The sequence below is a fragment of the Ruditapes philippinarum genome, unplaced genomic scaffold (genome assembly GCF_026571515.1).
Source record: "Ruditapes philippinarum isolate M1 unplaced genomic scaffold, ASM2657151v2 ctg2927_1_1_1_1, whole genome shotgun sequence".
Lineage (NCBI taxonomy): Eukaryota > Metazoa > Mollusca > Bivalvia > Venerida > Veneridae > Ruditapes > Ruditapes philippinarum.
The window spans coordinates 255,999-279,842 of record NW_026866518.1 but is presented as its reverse complement, the minus strand read 5'-3'; the positions used below and the strand labels follow the sequence as shown (position 1 = coordinate 279,842).

Sequence of the window (23,844 nt, the reverse complement as noted above, 5' to 3'; positions counted from 1 at the left end):
TCAATGATTATTTGAGCCACGTCACGACAAAACCAACGTAATGCGTTTGCGACCAGGATGGATCCCGACCAGCCTGCGCATCCGTGCAGTCTGATCAGGATCCATGCTGTTCCCTAACAAACCCTGTTACAAGTAGAGAAACTGATAGCTGATGCGCAGGCTGGTCTGGATCCATGCTGGTCACAAACGCATTGCGTTGGTTTTGTTGGACGCGGCTCATTTCATTGTCATTATAAGATAAAGAAATAAAACACAACTCAAATTTATATGTTAACTCTTTTTTTAATAAAGATACTTGGGGAAAAAAAAAGAAAAATACATGTCTTAATAATGGCAAACTTTAAACAAGTAAATAAATATTTTCATATGCAAAACGTATCGACAATAAATCTTTGTTGGTATAAAAATATAAAAGCTCTGTGTTTCAGAGAATTATATGCCCTAAGTAAAGTATGTGCTCTAGCAAGATGTACAATGTTAAAATGTGATAGGACTTGATTGAATTATGAAATAAAACAACAAAAGCAAGTTATTTATAATCAAATAAGTTTTTTTTTCAAGTTCTAGTGTCCTTGTCCTTTGACAAATGACCTCAAAATCAAAAGGGGTCATTTACTGGTGATGGGCAATGTCCCTACCAATTTTCACAAACCAAGGTTTCCTTCTCAAGTTATTGAGCAGACATAGGTATTCCATTAAGTTTTACTGCAACAATGACCTCTGACTAAATGACCTCAACATTAATAAGGGTCATCTACTGGTCATGACCCTACCAAGTCAGACAAGGAATTTTACAGTGTCATCGTGACCTTAACTTCTGATTTAATGACTGGTCATCCACTGGCCATGACCATCATCAGTAAATATTAAGACAGCACATAATAATAGTTCTCAAGTTATTTAACTGACATTAGTGTGGCTTATGGATAGACAGATGGAAGGACAGACAAGTGCAATACCATAATACGACCAAGTTACCTTTGGGCATATCAAAGTTGTAAAAAATCGATTGACAACAACAGAAAAAGGGATTTCACCTACTAAAAAAATATTATGAAACTTTTGAATAATTTTTTTTTAAAAAGTGACTTCACAGAGAGAATAGTAAAAAACCCACAATACTTGTATGTACATGTATAATAAATCATGTATAATAAAACAACAAAAACCTCTAACAATACAAAGTTTTAAATATTCAAAATCAACAATAGACAACTTTTCATAACAAACTTGAAACTTTAAAAATAAGCTTTACTTCATATTCATGTATTACAGTCAAATGTTGAAAGCAACATATATACATGTACTGTTAAATTCATTTTCGTTGTTACCAAGGTCATTAAATTAGATTTTATGAAATTCATGTTTTTTTTTTCTGATACAAATACATGTACACATACTCTTAAGTTTTCTAAAATAATTGCCACACTAAATCTAACAGTAATGAATACAGATTACAATAAAAAAAACATGTAACATGTAAATTTACATAAATTTCCTTCACCTGTTAGAGATTGAAACAAATAAAAGCAAATGTCAGCAAATAATAACAACAAAATTTAAATACATGTTTATCTTTTCACATTTCTTGAAAAAAAACAAACAAAAACTAATTGGTTCTGGTATTTACACAACAAAAACAATGAAAAAAAGATAAAATAACAGACAAAATTTGTATGTACAAAATGATCAAATGATGATATGAAGTTAAGCCATAACTAGTGCAGTTTACTGTACTAAATATTACAAAAATTTTACATGTATGTTGTTTTCAAATTCATCTGGTCATATTTGTGTTTATTTTAACAAAAAGTTTCTCATATACTTAACACACAAATTATAATTGTTTGTTTGGTTTTACAACACACTAACACAATTTAGGTCATATGGCACCAGAACAGGAAAAATGTTTTTTTTTGCTAACGTCGGGTATTACAAACTTAAGCAATACCAGGGGTCAAAACCATCTTACCAGCTGGAGCTAAGAGATGCAAAGGCTCCAGTTATTCAAACCCATTCTGTCACCTCTTTAGCAGGGCTAAATGGTGGCTGCAATTATTTTGCCTCAACCATTATAGGCAACCCTTCAGCCACAAGGGTTCGTAAATTATAGAAAAACACTATTGCATTACTACATATTAATCATTTATATACAAAAACAATAAAAACATGTCCAAACAAAGTTTTCTAGGTTTAGCATGTGCCTCTTACTTTATGCAAAAATTACAAACATTACTGTTTCAATTATTTAGGAAATTTCGTTTTGATCAAGATACAAATAAGTATTCCATCAAAAATAGATTAATATACTTTAAGGGAATTCACATGACCCTTTCAAGACACTAGAAATGTGCAATGATCCTAATACAATTATTAAAAAAAACTACATGTATGCTTCACAAATTTGTGGAGATTTTCATGAATAATTTAAACAGATCTACAGAGTATAGTATATGTACATGTATTTAGCCTGGTCTTACAGCAAGAAAATGTTTAGGTGGTATGGTTTTTTTATGGTGCCAAAAACTGATAACTTATGGTTACAAATATTGCAATTGATATAATACTGCTAATCTCTTGTACTTTTACATAATGAAATGTTATTTTTAGTTGGCTTGAGATATGATTGATAAAATAAGTTCAAAAGTAGAGAACATTTATCTAATTTTTAAGCAGCACTGCAAACAATGTGTGATATTTTTCAACCCAATGAAACAATAAAGCAGTATGTCCACAGCATTGAAAGTCATTCACATAAACACTACCACGCAGAGATAAATTTGGAATGACATATATGTAGATAACTGTATATAAATTTTAAAATTTTAAATCAGCCATTTATTCTAAGTGTTCTTTTTTTAAATACAATGTATGTACAAGTAAAACGTATTGAACTTGATCATTATCATGAAATCATCGTGAAATATCACATCATCTATTTGTCATCCTCATCTGATTCCTCAAAGAATGCTCGTGCATTTTTTCCTTTAAAAACTAGAGCTGCCCCAGCATCTTCTGTTGTCTCTGAGCGTTTCTAAAATCAAGAAAAGATAACAAAATAATCATGAACTTATACAATATAGAGATGTCATCCTTCAAGAGAGTTGATATAAGTTAACCACTATTTTCTTTAAGTGTTCATATAACAAAATTATCAATGTTTATTTATACACCTACATTTACAAAGCAAAACATTTAAACAGAGTGCTATCATTTTTATACCCCTATTAAGGTGGTGTGTGGGGGGGGGGGGGGGGGGGGGAATAGACATGCCCTTGTCAGGCCATCTGTCTGCCATACTAACAAAACCTTAACCTATAGCTCTTCAGCGCTTCTTATGTAAACTTCACTCGACTTCGTCTCGTGAGGTTAAGGCATAAGAAAGGTCACTTGATTATGGTATAATTTACGCAAACCCAGAAATCGTCAACGCAGCAATGGTATATCTATTACATAGAATGTGGGTGTATCCATGTACTATGGCCACATTTCTAGTAATACATGTAAGATAAACACATGTACTGTAAACCTAGCACTTTCAAACATTTCAAATTTACATTCTTATATTACTTCCATCTTAACTTGCAATAATAAGTGTCATTTAAAAGATTAAATTATCAACAGAAAGTGACAATGCTGAAACAAACGCAAGAAAATAATACATGTAATTCTCATATTCCACCTAAAAATGCATTTAATTACATTTTTTTAAGATAACATTTTTTTAAAATTGTTTAATAAAATTTTTATTCTTCCAGTATATAATGACTCGAAAGCCACTGTCAAAATGGTGATCAAAATATAAAATCAAACAAGAATATTTTTTAAAAGAAAATCATCAAATCATGTCGACAATGTGTATCATAAGCAGTGTTTACAGTAGATTCCTTTACATGGAAATAATCCACCCAGTTTAATCATGTAAAAACTAGAAATGTGTCCATAGGACACGGGTGCCCCCACCGCGCCACTGATCTGTCAATCTTATAACTCTAGGTCAAATATTTTTTGAAAACTAAAAATCTTTTACTAAGTAAAGGGCAAGAACTTTACAAATACTACATAAATCCACATGCAAACCCCAAGGTGCATAAGTACACATGCTGACAAACATTCTTGTAAACTTTCAGGCCTACAAGTAAAATACTTTTTGAGCTATGCATGAACAAGTTGAAAATTGCAAATTTATACTACTGTAAGTCAAGGGGAATAGCGGGAAAAAATCCACAAGCAAAGTCCAAGGTGCATAGCTTCACAGTGATGTGAATCATTATTCCTGTAATTTAGTGATGTTGATCATTATTCCTGTAAAGTTGGTTGATTCTAACTCAAGCACTCAAGGAACAAATAACAACATAATGAAACGGTTTTTACTAAGTCAAAGGAAATAACTCTACAAATATTAGATAAATCCAAAAGCGAAACCCTAGGTGCAAAACTAAATATGCTGAGCAACTTTCCCGTAAGGTTTAATGACTCTATGTCAAATCCTTTTTGAGTTACATGGGACACAAGTTGAAAATTGCAAAAAATTTCTAAGTCAAGGGCAATAACACTAAAAATACTATATAAATCCAGACAAAAATACCCAGGTGCACAACTACACATGCTGATCAATATTGCTGTAAAGTTTCATGACTCTAGGTCAAATACTTTTTGAGTTACATGCGATACAAGTTGAAATTGCAAAAATTTTAGTAAGTCAAGGGCAATAACTCTAAAAATACTAAATACATCCAGACGAAAATACCCAGGTGCACAACTACATATGCTGATCAATATTCCTGAAAAGTTTCATGACTCTAGGTCATATACTTTTTTAGTTACATGCAACACAAGTTGAAAATTGCAAAATTTTACTAAGTCAAGGGCAATAACTCTAAAAATACTAAATATATCCAGATGAAAATACCCAGGTGCACAACTACACATGCTGATCAACATTCCTGTAAAGTTTCATGACTCTAGGTCAAATACTTTTTGAGTTATGTGCGACACAAAAGAGAGCGAACAGACGGAAGTTCTCACAGGACAGTAATTATGTGGCTACTCTATTGTTCTCTCTATTGTTCTTTTTAGCCACCCACATAAAAGCATTACGGAATGAATGACATCAAAGAGAAAGAACAGTTACCTATTGTCCCTCTAGCCACATAATTACTCTCCTGTGAGTGCGGACGGACGGAAGGACAGACGGATGCAAGGACAGATTGACAAGGGTAAATCTTAATGCCCGCCACTAAAGTGGGGGCACAAAAACCCAAACATATTAACAGATTTTAACACTTCTATGAATGTACTTTGTGAAGACTCAGTTTTCAGGTACATGTATTCATAATGATATCTTCACAAAATTGTAACAGGTATCACTGGCATTCCCAGAGAATAGAAACTGAAGAATATTCAATTCAAATTTTGGTTTAAATACATTTATATTTTGATTGTGAGCTTGAAGCTTATTTAAACCACTCCTGGAACTAATAAGGGCTGGTGTCATATGAGAAAAACAGTCATGGACTGGGGAGGGCTCAAACACATGATGCTTAGGTTAAAAGGCAAACACCTTAACCACTTGGCTGCCATTCTTCATATTTAAATATTTCCCCCCCAAGTTTAAATACTGTATAAATATATAATCTGAATTATATACCTTCTTTAACTTGGATAGAAAAGATTTGGATTTTCCTTTCGACTTCTTCTCATTTGGGGCTGATTTTGATGAACTTTGTACAGCAAAACATCCATCTGCTTTTGCAGACATTGCTTCAACAGCATTATCATCATCATCTTCCTCATCATCACTGTATGTCCGTCCGTGTGAGGACCGCTCTGAGCGTTGCCGTGACGCGAGATAATTCTCCATAGATTTGATCTTTCCAAATGCTTTCTTGTAAGTCGGCCTGCTACCCCTATTACTCTCTGAATCTTCCCTGATGAAAAAAAAACAATAACTGATATAACCAATATAAATCAGTTTACATTTCTATGACACTGAATATTTTGATAATCTAAAATTTACCATAAAAAAACTTTCATTAAATTAATACATCAATGAAATTTATATTAGCTTGTGTTACGGTATCATTTATTAACATTTACTATCATTCATGGAATTTTTTTTTTTTAATCTGAAACTACACAATGTACATTTATGTGAATTTTAAAATACAATGTATCAAAATACTTAGCTACACAAACGATCAAGAAATCCATATTACTGTTATTATCATATGCTCATATAATGTATATTCCTTTTTTTGACATTGCTAAATTTTGATAACTATTTTTTCTCCGGCTTTATTCCTACTTTCAGTTCATTCTTCCTTTCTGAATGTTTTCTTTTTGCTTTCAACAAAACATCAAAAGCTTGGCAATCACCCTTTTTTATTTAATCATTTTGTTTCTATTTTTTTAACAAACAATATTGTAAATGGGCTACCAACAGACAGTGTTCCACGGAAATAATGTGCATCAATATCAATATATGCATCTTAATCCATTTTATTGCCATAAAATCATTCATTAGAAAATTGTAACTTAAAGCTATGATGGATATAGGAAAGGAAACATTCCTTGTGTGTCGCCAAGCAACTCTCTGGTTCATAAGCTATGATAGATATAGGAAAGGAAACATACCTTGTGTGTCGCCAAGCAACTCTCTGGTTCATGAGCTATGATTGTGTCGCCAAGCAACTCTCTGGTTCATGAGCTATGATAGATATAGGAAAGGAAACATACCTTGTGTGTCGCCAAGCAACTCTCTGGTTCATAAGCTATGATAAATATAGGAAAGGAAACATACCTTGTGTGTCGCCAAGCAACTCTCTGGTTCATAAGCTATGATAGATATAGGAAAGGAAACATTCCTTGTGTGTCGCCAAGCAACTCTCTGGTTCATGAGCTATGATAGATATAGGAAAGGAAACATACCTTGTGTGTCGCCAAGCAACTCTCTGGTTCATAAGCTATGATAGATATAGGAAAGGAAACATACCTTGTGTGTCGCCAAGCAACTCTCTAGTTCATGTGCTATGATGGATATAGGACAGGAAACATACCTTGTGAGTCGCCAAGCAACTCTCTAGTTCATGTGCTATGATGGATATAGGAAAGGAAACATACCTTGTGTGTCGCCAAGCAACTCTCTAGTTCATGTGCTATGATAGATATAGGACAGGAAACATACCTTGTGTGTCGCCAAGCAACTCTCTGGTTCATGAGCTATGATAGATATAGGAAAGGAAACATACCTTGTGTGTCGCCAAGCAACTCTCTGGTTCATGAGCTATGATAGATATAGGAAAGGAAACATACCTTGTGTGTCGCCAAGCAACTCTCTGGTTCATGAGCTATGATAGATATAGGAAAGGAAACATACCTTGTGTGTCGCCATGCAACTCTCTTGTTCATTAGCTATGATAGATATAGGAAAGGAAACATACCTTGTGTGTCGCCAAGCAACTCTCTGGTTCATGAGCTATGATAGATATAGGAAAGGAAACATACCTTGTGTGTCGCCAAGCAACTCTCTGGTTCATGAGCTATGATAGATATAGGAAAGGAAACATACCTTGTGTGTCGCCAAGCAACTCTCTGGTTCATGAGCTATGATAGATATAGGAAAGGAAACATACCTTGTGTGTCGCCAAGCAACTCTCTGGTTCATGAGCTATGATAGATATAGGAAAGGAAACATACCTTGTGTGTCGCCAAGCAACTCTCTGGTTCATGAGCTATGATAGATATAGGAAAGGAAACATACCTTGTGTGTCGCCATGCAACTCTCTTGTTCATTAGCTATGATAGATATAGGAAAGGAAACATACCTTGTGTGTCGCCAAGCAACTCTCTGGTTCATGAGCTATGATAGATATAGGAAAGGAAACATACCTTGTGTGTCGCCAAGCAACTCTCTGGTTCATGAGAGCTCGTTCTCTAGACATTGTGTACATGCCATCTTGAGCCATTTTAGCTGCAGTCATTGCTGTATGTCTAGCTAATACTCCTATCTTGGCATCTTTATAATTAAACACAGATAAATGATTATAGAACTGTTTGATTTTAGCATTTCCTCAAACTATCATTAGGTCATAGGCTGCTGAATCTGTGTAATTGATAAGCCCTGCTTTGTACTTAGAAAATACAAAAATTGAGTTATCAATAGTAAAAAGCCTAGTTTGTTTGCATGAATGTTGACTTCTCAATATTAGACATGTTAATTTGCACCAGTATCTTTAACATTACAATAACCTGTTTACATTGCTTTTCGTTTAAAAATTTATGCTGGAAAACAATTAATATGAAATTTAACATTACATTTGAAGTTTCCATTTAAAATTAAAAAACTAAATGCAATGAAATTTACAGACCACATGTAGGAGGTGTTGATTAATATATCAGCCGCGTCATGATAAAACCAACATAATGGGTTTGTGATCAGCATGGATCCAGACCAGCCTGCTCATCCGCGCAGTCTGATCAGGATCCATGCTGTTCGCTTACAAACCATATTACAAGTAGACATACTGATAGCGAACAGCATGGATCCTGATCAGACTGCACGGATGCGCAGGCTGGTATGGATCCATGCTGGTCGCAAACGCACTATGTTGGTTTTGTCATGACGCGGCTCATATGTTGTCAATCCCAGATAACTGCACCTGATTATGTGATTACATTAATAAAAACTGTGTACAACTTACTTCTCTCAGCTTTTTTCCGATCCCTTGTGATAGGTTTAGTATGAGTGAGAACTCTCAAAGCCTTCGCCCCTTCTGTATCTGTATAAACAACCTGTAACTGGAAAGGTAATTCCTTGCGCCCTTCATCAGACTGGGTCCCTGATGTCCCAACAGAAGCAAAAGGCTGGGCTCCTTCTGTTGTACATTCTGAAGTAGCAGTTTCCTTTTTCTGATCTTTATCCGCCATTTCAGTTTCCATTTCATTTTCTGTTTTACCAGTATCCTTTGATCCACTTGCATCAACTTCCATTTTCTCCTCTTTCTTTTCTTCTGCACTCTCAGTTTCTACAGTTTCCATTTTACTTTCTGCTTGACCTTCAGTCTTTGCTTAAAGAAATAATCGTATGTGCACGATTTTGATAAATTATTCTATTATACTAAACATTTAAATTAACATTCCTAGTGTTGTGTTAATGATTTGCCTGGCTTGAAATTCAATAAAGTTAAATGAGATTTTGTTATCAAAATACTGAAACTGACAATAGTGTAAAGTCAAGTCAAACTACACAGAGTTCAGACAAATCCAAATTCACACTCATGAATTATAATTGTTACAGCTAGCCCATAAAGTTAAAAAAAATTGAAGCTCTACATTGGGCTACTCTGCAATTGCTCTATGGAGGGCCCGACTGCAATTGCTCTTTGGAGGGCCCCACTGTAATTGCTTTATGGAGGGCCCCAATGCAATTACTCTATGGAGGGCCCCACTGCAATTACTCTATGGAGGGCCCCACTGCAATTGCTCTTTGGAGGGCCCCACTGCAATTGCTCTTTGGAGGGCCCCACAATATCTGCTTTATAGAGGGCCCCACTGCAATTGCTCTATGGATCGCCCTGCAATTGCTCTATGGAGGGCCCCACTGCAATTGCTCTTTGGAGGGCCCCACAATATCTGCTTTATAGAGGGCCCCACTGCAATTGCTCTATGGATCGCCCAGCAATTGCTCTATGGAGGGCCCCACTGCAATTGCTCTATGGAGGGTCCTACTGCAAATGATCTACGGAGGGCCCAACTGCAATTCTTCTACAGAGGGCCCTTCTGCAATTGTTCTACAGAAGGCCCCACTGCAATTACTCTTTGGAGGGCCCACAGCAATTGCTCTAAGGAGGGCACTTCTGCAAATGCTCTACGGAGGTTCCCTTCACAATTTCTCTATGGAGGGCCCCTCTGCAATTACTCTACGGAGGGCCAATCTGCAACTGCTCTAAGTATGGCCCCTTTGCAGAGGCTTTACTGTATTTTAAGTAAAGAAAAATTTACATCATTTATTTTACAACTTACTTTTATCAGCTTCTGTAGGCTTTGTACGTACACCATACTCGAAGGATATTTCAGTATCAGCAGTAACATTGCCAATAGTTTTGACAACCTTTGACTCCTCACTTTCCTCATAGAAGAAAAACCTACAAAAAAGACATCAACATCTCACAATAAGTCCCTAGGGATTACAATATGCAAATACTAAGACAATAAGTCAATAATCTGGTCAGGCTGTACTTTCAATTGTACACAATCTAAGTCAACATAAATTATCACCTCAGTATATGATGGTAATAAATGCATACAGAGAAAGAAACAGATACAGTAAACTCCGCTTATAACGAACTCATTGGGACTTTCAAAATCTGTTCCTTATATCCGGAGTTCCTTGTAAGCATATAGCGAATTAGTTCCCTGTATCAGGGGTTTTTATAGCGAACAGATTGACATATAACGAACTGATTTTATACCATTGTCCGCCATTTTGAAGAGCATTTAATTAAGAAATATTAGTCATTTATTTCTATTTTAGACACAATACCCGAGAGCGTACTTTTTGGAATTTGAAAATCATTGCTATTTTTAGTTTTAGTTTTACACCCTATCTCAATTTCTCATAAAATATAAATATTTTGTTTCTAAACTCTTTCGTTTTCTTTCATGATTGAGAATAAACAAGATTTTCGATTTTTCCTTCCTTTTATAATGAATATCTTCTATTATAATCTAAGGGTGTAAGATATAGATATCTTTTCATTTAAATCAAGCGTATTACTTTGGATTTTGCAATGGATCATGCTTGCAAGCATGCGTGATTATGTTGAAAACCGATTATAATTATATAATTATTTTTTACTCGAGGCAAAACAATTGAAGAAAAAAAAATAAATAACCGTTTTATCTTGGTGAAAAGAGCTCATGCTAAAAATATCCTAAAAGTAAACTATACAAATTCATTTTAATAGATGTATTGAAGTACATACAACAATAACGGTACATTCGGCCGAGTTTGAATCTGTGCCAATGAAAACGAAAGATGAAAATGGCGGCATCTTCTTACGGATAGCCAATATTTTGGAGTTCGTTATAAAAGTGTAATTTTCTGTACTTTTAACTAAATTGGGACTAAGAAATGAGTTCCTTATAAGCGATAATTCCTTATAACCGTGTTCGCTATAACCATATATTTTTATATTAAATAAAGAATGGCAAAATTCGGGCCAAAATAAATTGTTCCTTATAACCGGAAGTTCGCTATAACCGTGTTCGCTATAAGTGAAGTTTACTGTACAACACTTTTGCATCAAGTCAACAAGATAAGACCCCAATTTCTTGTTTTAATATTTTTACTGATGCCAACATATCCTCTCTGGCGCCACTTAGAGACATTATGCAGTTGAAAAAAGCTAAACTATGTTAAAAAGTCAAATTTTAGCTTCAGTGACCTTGACCCCATTAACCTCAAACTCCAGTCAAAGGGTAGATGCCCCTGCAAGAATCCTCTAACAGTTCAATAATATAAATTGAAAGATCAATGAGCAATCATAAATACAAAAGTCTAAAAATCAACAAGCATTATATAATTACTATGGAACTCTTTCCATTTAGTGATTCCAAGATATTTTTATTATTAAAATCCATGTGTTGAGGTTACTAAGTAGTTAGGCTAAAGTGCAAGTGATGAACTTATTTAATTTGAAGTTTTGATTTCCATGATCAATGACAATATTCCATAAAATCTGACTAGTATTTCCCCCCCAAAAATATTTATTTGTCATATAAGAGGGTAAAAACTGCAGTTTTAAGGCAAATTGGGACCCCCATCTTATAAGTGGTCTGTCTTGAAGGTAATATAATATAGTAATACTTACAATTCTTTATGTAGAATGAATGTTGCAACAACATTTGTAGCAATGATTTTATTAGCCAGGATTGTACTGAATTCTTGTGTCAGTTTTAATGGATCAACTATGTTCACCTGCAAAATACAAAGCTTTGTTAAAACTTCAATAAGTCATAACTCAATAAACTTATAATAACTATTTTAACACAGTAATGTTCCTATCATATATCAAAATAATCAATAAGATTCCATATGAATAAGAAAACATAATCACAGAATAAATTGTGGCCTGCTGAGTTGAGCCATCTTGTCTTCAGTAAGCCAACTCAAGTGGCGGCATGGCCAGGTGGTTAATGCCTCGGATTAGTACCTACTGATCGCTAGCCGCAATGGATTCAATCCCTGTCAAAGGCAAGTTGTTGATTCCTTGAGCAAGAAACTTTACACACATTGCTCGGTACTGGTTGGTTCCAGGAAAGGCTTAGACAGTGTGTCTATAAGCTAACAGCTTCCTACACAATCGTACTAAAATAAATTCTGTATAAACCAATAAAGTCTCTTCAGTAAGCCAGCTCAATAATTTCCCTAAGTGAAGGAACTTATATGCACTGTCTCTTTTGGTTTTTATACTTGGACCTTACTCAGAGCAAGTACTTTTCAAGTATGTAAAAAAAAATTATCAAAAAAATATATAATTATGTTTATTTCTGATGAGCATCATGCACACAGCGCTAAAATCATATATTAACTTCTGTACCTGGCCTCCAGTTTTTGTCTGCCATTTTTCCAATCTCAACAAGTTTACAATCAGTGCCCTTTATTGTTATTACTGATATAGAAACTCTGAAAGTAAAATAGTTTATACCATTGTGAGACTTAGAGTGTTAAGTAATCAGGACATCTAAAAATCATGTGTCAATTTGTTAAGTAATCTTAGTCTCTATCAAAAACTATGTGTCCAATTTGTTAAGTAATCTTGGTCTCTATCAAAAACCATGTGTCAATTTGATAAGTTATCTTGGTCTCTATCAAAAACCATGTGTCAACTTGTTAAGTAATATTGGTCTCTATCAAAAACCATGAGTCAGTTTGTTAAGTAATCTTGGTCTCAATCCAAAACCATGTGTCAATTTGTTAAGTAATCTTGGTCTCTATCAAACCATGTGTCTATTTGTTAAGTAATCTTAGTCTTTATCAAAAACCATGTTGTCAGTTTGTTAAGTAATTTTTTGGTCTCTTCAAAACCATGTTGTCAGTTTTGTTAAGTAATTTTGGTCTCTATCAAAAAACCATGTGTCATTTGTTAAGTAATCTTGGTCTCTATCAAAACCATGTGTCAATTTGGTTAAGTAATCTTGGTCTCTATCAAAAACCATGTTGTCAATTTGTTAAGTAATCTTGGTCTCTATTAAAAACCATGTGACAATCTGTTAAATTGTCTGTGTCTCTATCAAAAACCAAGTGAAAATTTGTTTAACTTGGCATCTATCAACAATCATGTTGAAATGTGTTTAATTAACTTGGCCTCTATAAAAAAAACATGTACAAAGTTTAAGTTGCACAGGCATCATTACTCTGTAAAACATCTTGTCTTGACATTTTTTTAGAAAACCATGTGAAAATTTGTTTATTATTTATCTTGGCAATTCATGCTATGACATTGGTTTAATGCTTTAGCACCTTTCATAAACAATGTGTAAATCCATTTTTGACTTGTTAAGAAGTGAGAATGGCTGAAAAAAAATATTAGCGAATACCATTTAAAAGTAGTGAATTACTTGTTTACTAGAAATTTGCCTTTTATTTCCAAGGACATTTTATTTGTAAGTTCATGCAGCTTACCCATTTTCCAAAGCATTGTCAGAAATTTCATCATAGAATTTAATAGCATCTTCCAGCTCCTGGTCAGTCTTGTGATTGTCAGTTTTTCCCATCCCAACATTAGCAAAGACCATCTGTACACAGAATAACCTTTGACCCACGAACCTTTGATGCCATAGTTGTTGACACCAATAAAGCTGGTCCAAGTGCTGTAGGCCCACATTCTTCTAATCTAAAATAGATATGTGTAAATTCATCCTTACTGGTTTAAAAACCTTTACCTTATTCCATATTGTTTTTGCCTGAATCATACTCAATTCAACAACAGACATAGAGAAGTCAAATGTAGAATCAACAGTATATAATTTGGCTCTTCACATGTGACTAATGCAGGTACATTGCACGTTCTGTTACTAGTATTCAAAACGGGCAGTTCTCTGGCACATGTAACATAATATGAACAAAGTTATACACATTAAAAATTTCGGGGCCTGAAAAAAGAAAAGAAAACAAGAGGGGCCATGATGGCCCTGAGGTCGCTCACCTGTATATAGGCCCCCCCAACCCCCCACCCCCCCCAAACGTTGCAGGGCCAATTTAACCAAAGGGCTTTTATTTGCACAAACTTGGTAGAAGCCCATAAAAAGATGTTTCATGCAAAACATCTAAGCTCTAGCTCATTGGGCTATTTAAAAAAAGATTTTTTTTAAGTTTTTACTATACACATATAGTTAAAAACAATGACACCCCTGGGGCCGGGCCAGTTATGACCCCAGGGTTTTTATTTGAACAAACTTTGTAGACACTTACTAGAATATGTTTCATGCTTAATATCTAAACTCTAGCTATTTGGGTTTTTTCAAAGAAGATTTTAAGTTTTTGCTATACACATATAAGGAAAATCAATGACCCCGGGGCGAGGCCAATTTTGACCCAAGATGTTTCATGCAAAACATCTAAGCTCTAGCTCATTGGGTTTTTTAAAAGAAGATTTTTTAAGTTTTTACTATTCACATATAGTTAAAAACAATTACACCCCTCGGGCGGGGCCAGTTTTGACCCCAGGGCTTTTATTTGAACAAACTCTGTAGACACTTACTAGAACATGTTTCATGCTTAATATGATATCTAAACTCTAGCTATTTTGGTTTTTTCAAAGAAGATTTTTAAGTTTTTACTTTATGCATAGAGGGAAAATCAATGACCCCCGGGGCAGGGCCAATTTTGACCCCAGGGCTTTTATCTGAACAAACTTTGTAGACACTCACTAAAAGATGTTTCATGCTTAATATCTTAACTCTAGCTATTTGGGTTTTTTCAAAAAAGATTTTTTAAGTTTTTGCTATACACATATAAGGAAAATCAATGACCCCCGGGGCGGGGCCAATTTTGACCCCAGGGCTTTTATTTGAACAAACTTGGTAGACACCTATTAGAACAAGTTTGATGCTATATATCTTAGCCATAGCTCTTTGAGTTCTTTAAAAGAAGATTTTTTAAGTTTTTACTATATGCATATATAGGGAAAATCAATGACCCCCGGGGCGGGGTCAATTTTGACCCCAGGGCTTTTATTTGAACAAACTTGGTAGACACTTATTAGAACATGTTTCATGCTAAATATCTTAGCTCTAACTCTTTTGGTTCTTTAAAAGAAGATTTTTTAAGTTTTTACTATATGCATATAGGGAAAATCAATGACCCCCTGGGGCGGGGCCAATTTTGACCCCAGGGCTTTTCTTTGAACAAACTTGGTAGACACCTATTAGAACATGTTTGATGCTCAATATCTTAGCCATAGCTTTTTGAGTTCTTTAAAAGAAGATTTTTTAAGTTTTTACTATATGCATATAGGGAAAATCAATGACCCCCCGGGGCGGGGCCAATTTTGACCCCAGGGCTTTTATTTGAACAAACTTGGTAGACACTCCCTAGAAGATGTTTCATGCCAAATATCTAAGCTCTAGCTCTTATGGTTTTTTAAAAGAAGATTTTTAAAGTTTTTTCTTTCGGTTGCCATGGTAACCAGAGTTCTGCATGGAATTAAATTCTTTGAACAATTTTTAAAGGTGACCACCAAAGGAACATTCCTATGAAGTTTGGATGAAATTGGCCTTGTGGTTTATGAGGAGATGTCATTTAAAGTAAAAGTTTACGGACGCCGGACGCCGGACGAAAAGCGATCACAAAAGCTCACCCTGTCACTTTGTGACAGGTGAGCTAAAAAGTCTATGCAGAATGATTAACAAAACAATTAACAAAACAACTTACTCAAACAATTTTTGGCCAAGTTGTTGCCTGGTATTTTTAATAGCTTCTGGGAATGGTTGTTCCATAGCAACAGTTTTTAGGGTATCTTTGTTACCAAGCTTATCCCCAGCAATAGCAACTGAATCTATTTTTCCATCGCCAACCACTGTCACCTGCAAAAAAAAATTGAGTCAGAAGAGCATAACTTTGTAAATAGATTAGATTAGATTAAAATAGATTACATGTATATGCCCTTGTGAAATGGCATAACACGTTGATAACTAACAAGTATCCTAAGTTTGAAGTCAATAGCTTGAGTAGTTTCTAAGAAAACGGACCATAACTTATTATATAGTAACTACCTCATTGCTGAATGTAACTATGGCCACACGTCTGTTTGGGTATTCTTTTGCCATCTCCTGAAGCTGATGATCAATGGCTGCCTGAACTGACTGCAGTCTAGATATATAGGTAACATTTCGGCGTTGACGTGGTAGGAATTGGTCAGAACGTTCACGATTCAAGGCCTGAGCTCGTCGTAAATCTGACGCACCTCTGAGCTCAACATGGCCAGGCACCTGTTGACAAAACATACACAAGTATCAACTTAAAATTTATTAGATAGGCTATATTTTCATGCAGAACGTTTTCACAAGGAACTTATTAAATTTAAATGTTATTTTTTTTTTTTTATTTGCACATTGAATAACAGTACATTTCAACTGATCTAATATTATATGTATCTTTCTGGGGTATTTCCCCCACAAATTGATGTCAGAGATAAACTTGATAAACTTTGTGCAATAGATAGATAATAAGTTACTTACAAAAATAAAAACTATATTTCAGAAATTATAACAGAGATTCATATATATAATAAAAAAAACATTGTGTATTCCTGAAGATAATATTCTACTAAAATTTTACTAATTTTGTATCAATTTTTGCTATGTTAACCAGAAAATTATATACCTCAGTTGTTACACACATACTACCAGACACATCAACACAGAAGATAACAAGTGACTCATCAAGGCCAGTCGGTCCACTAGCTGTTGTGGAGAGGGCTGGTTCTAACATAAACGTGACGTCTGCTTCTTTAGGCACCTCCTCTTCTTCAATATCTACAACGTTTCTAGTTTCGCAGTACTCACAAGTCCACACCTTAAAACAACAACAGTATCAACAACATGTCTTAAATTTTTACTAACATTTATACAAAGAGGGCAAATATAGCATAAAGTAATACAAGACAAAATAGAACATTTACTGCTTATTTTAAGATGAAATAATTTTCATATCCAAATTATTTTGAGTTTCTAGATTCAACAGACCTTGTTCAGTACATGTCATGTTTTGTTTTCTGTCCGTCCATTTCAATATGAGCCGCGTCACGACAAAACCAACATAATGGGTTTGCGACCAGCATGGATCCAGTCCAGCCTGCGCAACTGCGAAGTCTGATCAGGATCCATACTGTTCCCATATAGCTAGACCCTATAACAGAAACTGATAGGGAACAGCATGGATCCTGATCAGACTGCACGGATGCGCAGGCTGGTCTGGATCCATGCTTGTAGCAAACACATTATATTGGTTTTGTCATGACACAGCTCATAGATTTATTTGAACTATCTTAAAAATGTTAAGTTTATAAAGAACATTCAGACCATGTTTGGTAAAAATAAATTGAATTCCTAGATATGAGAAGTTGAACATTCATATTTTCTATGTAATATAAGAAAGAACAATAAAACTACTTGAAATAAAAGAAAAGGATAAAAACAGATGTTAATATGATATGAACCGACCTTCTCCTCTCCCAGAATAATAATCTTGCTGATTTTAGACAAGATGGCTGCACAGTTGGTACATGATTGAGCGTCCCCAGCATGCATGTTACTTGGAGCTATCAGCTTGTCAAACTTTACTGTCACAACATTTGTGTCCCCTTGTCTTACACGCCTATGATTCTGAGGTATGGGGTCTGAACCTTCTTTACCTAAATAGGAAATAAAAGTAGCGGATTAAAGTTAATCTACACATCCCTCCCGAAATCAAACAAGAACCGGTTGAACTGGGTGATGCTCCCCAAATAGGTTTTGGACACAGAAAAGTATACCTCTTGAAGTTTCAGAGTTATGTCCCGTTCAAAGTGCAATAATTCCAAACTTAGGCATGACAGAGTTACTGTTCTTTGCACAGCTCATCTACCAAATGATATCTATCTATCTACAGAGTTTCTTGTTCATATCACTTAAAGTGTCAGAGTTATGTCCCGGACAAGAAAAGAGGATGGATGGATGAACGGACGGAAGAACGAACAAAGTGGCGACTATATACTCACCTTTCGGGGTGCAATAAAAAAAGTACATTTCTTCTATACATAAATCTATTCCCACCTCAACCTGCATGTTTAAAAATGCTTCTCTACTTGCCTGGATATGGATTTATATCTAATCTTTTTCAGCAGCAAAGAAAATAAATAAAGGAAGAAGAGTAATAAAAATAAAATAATATATCAACATGTCTTACATTAAAACAAATAAAAAAAATCTAAAATCATGATAAATATTTGGCATACATGTGAACTTTTTTTGATGATCAAGTGGGAGATTTTTCTTCAAAAAGAGGGAGATTTTAGAATTTGCAATAAACAAGGAAGGAAGTTCTGTCATCAAAAATTGGGAGAATTCTTTAATTTGTGAAAATACCCCTTAGTTTAAGAAAAATCTTTGAAAATATGACTGCAGAAAGTTGGAGTCTCCCGCTAAAAGTGGGAGAGTTCACATGACTGTATGATCTGGTTATCATATTATCTATTGTGCCTTTCATGTGTAATGTACAAATCATTATTGTCTATGTTCGTTCTTACTATTTCATTCATGTAAAGCTATCTCAGTTGTATTTTACAACATTTGAATGAAGCATTTCATGCCCAAATATTCTAATCTTTGTTATTCTTACCATATACATGTACATTTACATTTCCTTTTGAATATGTTAAGACCTGTTAATTTATATATGATCAATGATTAAAACATGTGCCTTTATATAACATTTGTAAAAATAACAGACTAAAATATTCTTCAAATATAAAATAAAATTTGTAGTTTTATGTAAACATACCTTTTCCCATCTTCCAGTGAGATTTTGGCTTTTTTGCCCGTGGTGGTGCCCGTGGTGGTAGGGGAGGGCCTGCTGCACAGAATAAATGTGCACCACTTGTTGGTGGAACAGGGCAGGGATCTGAAAGATTAGCAGGAAAATAAAATATGTAAATAGTAGTAGCCTTTTACTTGCTGAATTTTGTGTTACAGAAAGATATACAATGCTCAAATTAATTATTAGAATATATTGGTTACTTCTACACACGTCAGTCTTTTTGTCAATATAAAATGAACATGTTTTGACTTCACTCAAAATATATATTATACACTAATAGTGGTAACAATATGAATATATGGAGCCATTAAAAAACTGGCAGTTTTTTTAGAAAAATACCAACTTTACTTGACAGTGACTGACCTGTAATAGGGAATGTGCTTTTCCTATACATAGTTTATTTTTCCTTAAAGTCATATATGCCAACATGCCAATTGATCAACCAATAATTATCTATTTCAGTAGAATTTTTAATACTGGTATTCTAAGTCGGAAAAAGTATATAACTAGAAATAAATTCTGACCATTATTACTTTATGATAAATAGATACATGTACATTATTCTGTTTATAGAAATCTCTTGTATTATAAAAATAGTTTTCTATAAAATTAAAATGACAAATACAGGTAAAATACAAAGTTACAAACTTACCTGAATAAACACTATTTTCCAAACGTGTGGAAGCTGGTGTGGAAGCTGCATCTATTCGTACATGATGTTCTTCGTCAGGTGAATCTGAGTCAGAGTCACTGAAAAATGGTTTTAGTAACAACAAAAATTGTAACAACAACAACTTATGATAGATTTTACTTATCTTTAGAATTTGTTTTCCCCGTCAGATAACTGAGGAAGGTATAAATTGTATGGCAAGTTGGTTGTTTTAAGCATTCAAAGATAAGAAAAACTCTATATCACAGATTGATCCTTCTTATATGGGCAAGATCTTGCACATGAGAAAAATAACCAACGATGATACAAGCCACCTAGATTCTTTTCTTACATATGGTCATATGTTTGCTTTTTCATTATATGACAAAATGCATATCCATTTTCAGTTTAAATAATATACAGCACAGAAATGAATGTTGAATGCAAATTGTGCAAATTCATCTCTTGACACAATTTCAGCCATGATGGTCATACATTTTTCCCTCTGAGATCAACTGCAAGCAAGTCTGAGACTCAGAGTATATCATATAAGGAATATCTTCCTTCACTATTTTTGGAATAACAAGAGCCATGTGAACATGGCCATCCCCCGCCGAATGTGTTTGCTCATTGGAAGAATGTATATGTAGTAGTGCGGAATAATTCCATTTTAAGAGGTCTTTTGGTAATGAAAACTGATGGCTATAGTGATTACGGATTTGAAACCTATGTGAATACTAATGGCCAAAAATAACAAAGGGCAATTACTGAAAAATAATGCAGGGTAGGTTATCATTCTTGTGTGCTGCATCCCTCCTCAGTAATACTTTTTGAGAAAAAATTGAATTGAAAAATTAAGTATGAAAAAGAACAAAGGGCAATAACACAACAATTAGAAAAGGTAGAGTTATCATTCTTGTGCAGTGCACACCTCCTGAGTGAGATCTATGCACCTATGAAGTTTCATTTTGATATCTCAAAGGCTTTTTGAGTTATGCTCTGGACAAAAATTAATTTTGAAAAATAACAAAGGGCAATAACTCAAAAATAATGCAGGGTAGAGTTATCATTCTTAAGCACTGCACTCCTCCTCAATGAGATCCATCCATCTTTGAAGTTTCAAGTTGATACCTCAAATACTTTTTCAGATAAGCTCTGGACAAAATAGCATGAAAAAAACAAAGGGCAATAACTCAAAAATTATAAAGGGAAGAGTTATCATTCTTGCGCACAACATTCCTCCTCAATAAGATCTATCCACCTATGACATTTCATGTTGATATCTCAAACACTTTTTGAGTTATTCTCAACTCAGGTGAAAAATTAGGTATGAAAAATAACAAAGGGCAATAACTCAAAAATTATGAAAGGTATAGTTATCATTCTTGTGCACTGCACTCCTCCTCAATGAGATCCATCCACCTATGAAGTTTCAAGTTGATACCTCAAATACTTTTTGAGATAAAGTCTGGACAAAATAGAATGAAAAATAACAAAGGGCAATAACTCAAAAATTATGCAGGGTAGAGTTATCATTCTTGTGCACTGCACTCCTCCTCAATGAGATCCATCCACCTATGAAGTTTCAAGTTGATACCTCAAATACGTTTTCATATAACCTCTGGACAAAATAGCATGAAAAAAAACAAAGGGCAATAACTCAAAAATTGTATAGGGAAGAGTTATCATTCTTGCGCACAACATTCCTCCTAAATAAGATTTATCCACCTATGACTTTTCATGTTGATATCTCAAACACTTTTTGAGTTATGCTCCACTCAGGTGAAAAATTAGGTATGAAAAATAACAAAGGGCAATAACTCAAAAATTATGAAAGGTAGAGTTATCATTCTTGTGCACTGCACACCTCCTGAGTGAGATCTATGCACCTATGAAGTTTCATGTTAATATCTCATAGGCTTTTGGAGTTAGGCTCTGGACAAAAATCAATTTTGAAAAATAACAAAGGGCAATAACTCAAAAATCATGCAAGGTAGAGTTATCATTCTTGTGCACTGCACTCCTCCTCAATGAGGTCTATCCACCTATGAAGTTTCAAGTTGATATCTCAAACACTTTTTGAGTTATGCTCAACTCAGGTGAAAAATTAGGTATGAAAAATAACAAAGGGCAATAACTCAAAAATTATGAAAGGTATAGTTATCATTCTTGTGCACTGCACTCCTCCTCAATGAGATTCATCCATCTATGAAGTTTCAAGTTGATACCTCAAATACTTTTTGAGATAAAGTCTGGACAAAATAGAATGAAAAATAACAAAGGGCAATAACTCAAAAATTATGAAAGGTACAGTTATCATTCTTGTGCACTGCACTCCTCCTCAATGAGGTCCATCATGAGTTAGGCTCTTGACAAAAATCAATTTTGAAAAATAACAAAGGGCAATAACTCAAAAATCATGCAAGGTACAGTTATCATTCTTGTGCACTGCACTCCTCCTCAATGAGGTCCATCCACCTATGAAGTTTCAAGTTGATAACTCAAATACTTTTAGAGATATGCTCCGGACAAAAATGTCGGACGGAAGGACGGACGAACGGAAGGTCGGACGGACGGAGACTATTTCTATATCCTCCGCCGAAATTTTTTGGCGGGGGATAATAAAGCTAAATCCACAGCATGCACTTTACAAAACCAAAACAATGGTATGCTCCCCAGCTCAATTTGATTATATTCTTAACTTGCTTTAAATTTAGCTAAGACTATTCGGAAATATTAGAGACTTTAATATCAAATATTAAAATCTTAAGTAGGCTGCACTGCTAGGTATGGCTAGCCATGTTAGATCGCTTTTGCTTTTTATTTGTAGCATTGACCAATCATAATTTTTTTCATAAATTATGCTGATCTAAAATCACTTACCTCACATTCATTCCACCCTCTAACTCTTCATCAGAAATGTACTCAAAACTTGGTTCCTCATACATGTACACATAGTCAGATCCGAAATTCATTTTGACCTAGTGTAGTGTATGTATTTGTGTCAAATTTTATACTGTAATAAAATAATACAAGTACATAATGCTATGGATAAATTGAATGTTTTTTTTTCTCTTTTTTTCCATTAGAATAACTTTATGAACAGCTACCTAGCTCATAAGATTATTACTTTTAAGGTTGAAATTTTAAATGCAGGGCCTCATTAATTTTAGTCTTTTTTTACTTGTTGAGCAAACCAGGTACATATATACCTGAGCAAACTCAGAGGTTCTCTTGTTTTGTGTCTGAATCTCACTTTACACATCATGTGACACATTATCTCAAACCAGAACACAACAAGTTGGACAATGGTTATTCTATAAAAAAAGTGAATGCATGTTACCTAAGCAGGAGATGTGGGGATTAACACTTATAAATTTTAAAATTCTGAACGACAATGTGTCAGGGATTGGGACATAAATGGTGTTTATGGTATAAGACAGGGTCCTAAATTTTTGAAACCCAACTTTAATATAGAAACTAAAAACTTGGAATTGACAAAAAAGCCTGTTTTGTGTCCCTATAATATATTTTTGTTGAACACTTTATATTCCTGAGAGCAGACATACAAATAAGTCCTAACAATTGAATATTATCTTTAAAAAACAACAACGTCTTACCTTGCAAAAGCAATAACAGAAATACGGAAGTTTTAGAACAGAACTATAAATAACTATGAATCCGATTGTTTACTGTCATAAGTTATGACGAATTCTCTAAAAATAGAAAAAAAACATTACCGATAGATCTACTATTTCACAGTTAAGATGCAATTGACATTTGTAAAAAATGACGTCAACTGATTTAGAATAGACAAACATTTCTTAAATTTGTTCATCTTTGTTGAACCTAAACTGCAATATGTAAAAAAATCTTATGCAAAATTTGCTGTTATTTATTTTTTGTCCTGGCCAACTTCAATATCTCACACCTATTATAAAATGGATAAAAACCAAATATGTCCAAACCTGCTGGTTCTCGTTCTCAAACGAATTTTCAATGGCGCAGTCTAAAACGCGGACGCCTTAAGCGGACAATATAAACATATAGGGAAAACGCTGACGATATAGACAAAGAGGAAAAAAGCGGACGATATAGATATATAGTGTAAAAT

General features: G+C 34.3%; 1 protein-coding gene across 1 annotated transcript; it reads right to left on the bottom strand.

Annotated features, from left to right (window-relative positions):
- Nucleotides 1-1,119: 1,119 nt before the first annotated feature.
- On the bottom strand, nucleotides 1,120-23,482 carry LOC132732743 (uncharacterized). The gene is given in 17 exon segments (XM_060719245.1): nucleotides 1,120-3,034; nucleotides 5,651-5,930; nucleotides 7,891-8,017; nucleotides 8,703-9,068; nucleotides 10,024-10,145; nucleotides 11,874-11,980; nucleotides 12,595-12,688; nucleotides 13,688-13,791; nucleotides 13,793-13,898; nucleotides 15,938-16,089; nucleotides 16,279-16,494; nucleotides 16,889-17,080; nucleotides 17,728-17,918; nucleotides 19,046-19,165; nucleotides 19,734-19,831; nucleotides 22,614-22,746; nucleotides 23,351-23,482. Coding segments are annotated over 16 exon segments (2,466 nt in total). The 5' UTR covers nucleotides 22,706-22,746; nucleotides 23,351-23,482; the 3' UTR covers nucleotides 1,120-2,935.
- Between the last annotated feature and the right edge of the window lie 362 nt (nucleotides 23,483-23,844).